The sequence below is a fragment of the Helobdella robusta genome (assembly GCF_000326865.2).
Source record: "Helobdella robusta unplaced genomic scaffold HELROscaffold_157, whole genome shotgun sequence".
Taxonomy (NCBI): Eukaryota; Metazoa; Annelida; class Clitellata; order Rhynchobdellida; family Glossiphoniidae; genus Helobdella; species Helobdella robusta.
Window position 1 is genome coordinate 39,222 of NW_008703877.1, and position 719 is coordinate 39,940.

The window sequence follows — 719 nt, forward strand, 5'->3', positions numbered from 1 at the left end:
CCCAGCCTCAAATGTTGCAAGTTTGAAAAAAACTGCTCGAAAGCTGGTTCAAAACTCGGTATGAAATTATCGTTGAGCCACAAATAGAGGAGATTCGATTTGATCGGTTCGAATACTTGGACGTTTAGATGTTTCAACTGGCATTCGTGTAAATACAAACCGCTCGTTATTAAACCGACAAAAGAGTCCAACTCTAGTTTTAAATGTTTGTTCCCGTTCAAAAAGAGATGTTTGAGGGAGAGTCCATTGAACGCCGATCCTTTGAGATAGCGAATCTTGTTGTTGCTCAAATCGAGCCACTGGAGTTTCTTCACAACGATGAACGTATCCACCTCGATATATTCGATGCCACATTTGCTCAGGTAGAGATGCTCTAGCGAGGAAAAGTTGCTGAAGTTTTGAACCGAGATCCGACTCGACTGGAACTGGTTGAAGTTGAGGATCAGTTGCAGAGTGTTTCCTGGTATGGAGTTCGGAATGCGAGTCAGATTCTTCTTCGAGCAATAAACAATCCTACTGGGATGGTTGCAGAAGCAAGGCGATGGACACTGGAACGATTCGTCGTTGTTGTGTTGCTGCTGTTGTTGATGATGTTGTTGAGGATGTTGTTGTTGTTGTTGCTGGGAATGCTGATGATGATTGTTGCTGCCGTGATAAAACTTTACATTGTTGTTGTTGTTGTTGTTGTTGTTGTTGTTTAGGCTGCCGATAAGAGCTGA

At 42.8% G+C, this 719-nt stretch overlaps 1 protein-coding gene across 1 annotated transcript; it reads right to left on the bottom strand.

Moving 5' to 3' along the window:
* Positions 1-209: 209 nt before the first annotated feature.
* On the bottom strand, positions 210-548 carry HELRODRAFT_92351 (hypothetical protein; the record flags this gene model as incomplete). Its single annotated transcript, XM_009015394.1, has 1 exon — positions 210-548. A coding segment is annotated over one exon (339 nt), but the record flags the coding sequence as incomplete, so codon positions are not given.
* Positions 549-719: the final 171 nt, after the last annotated feature.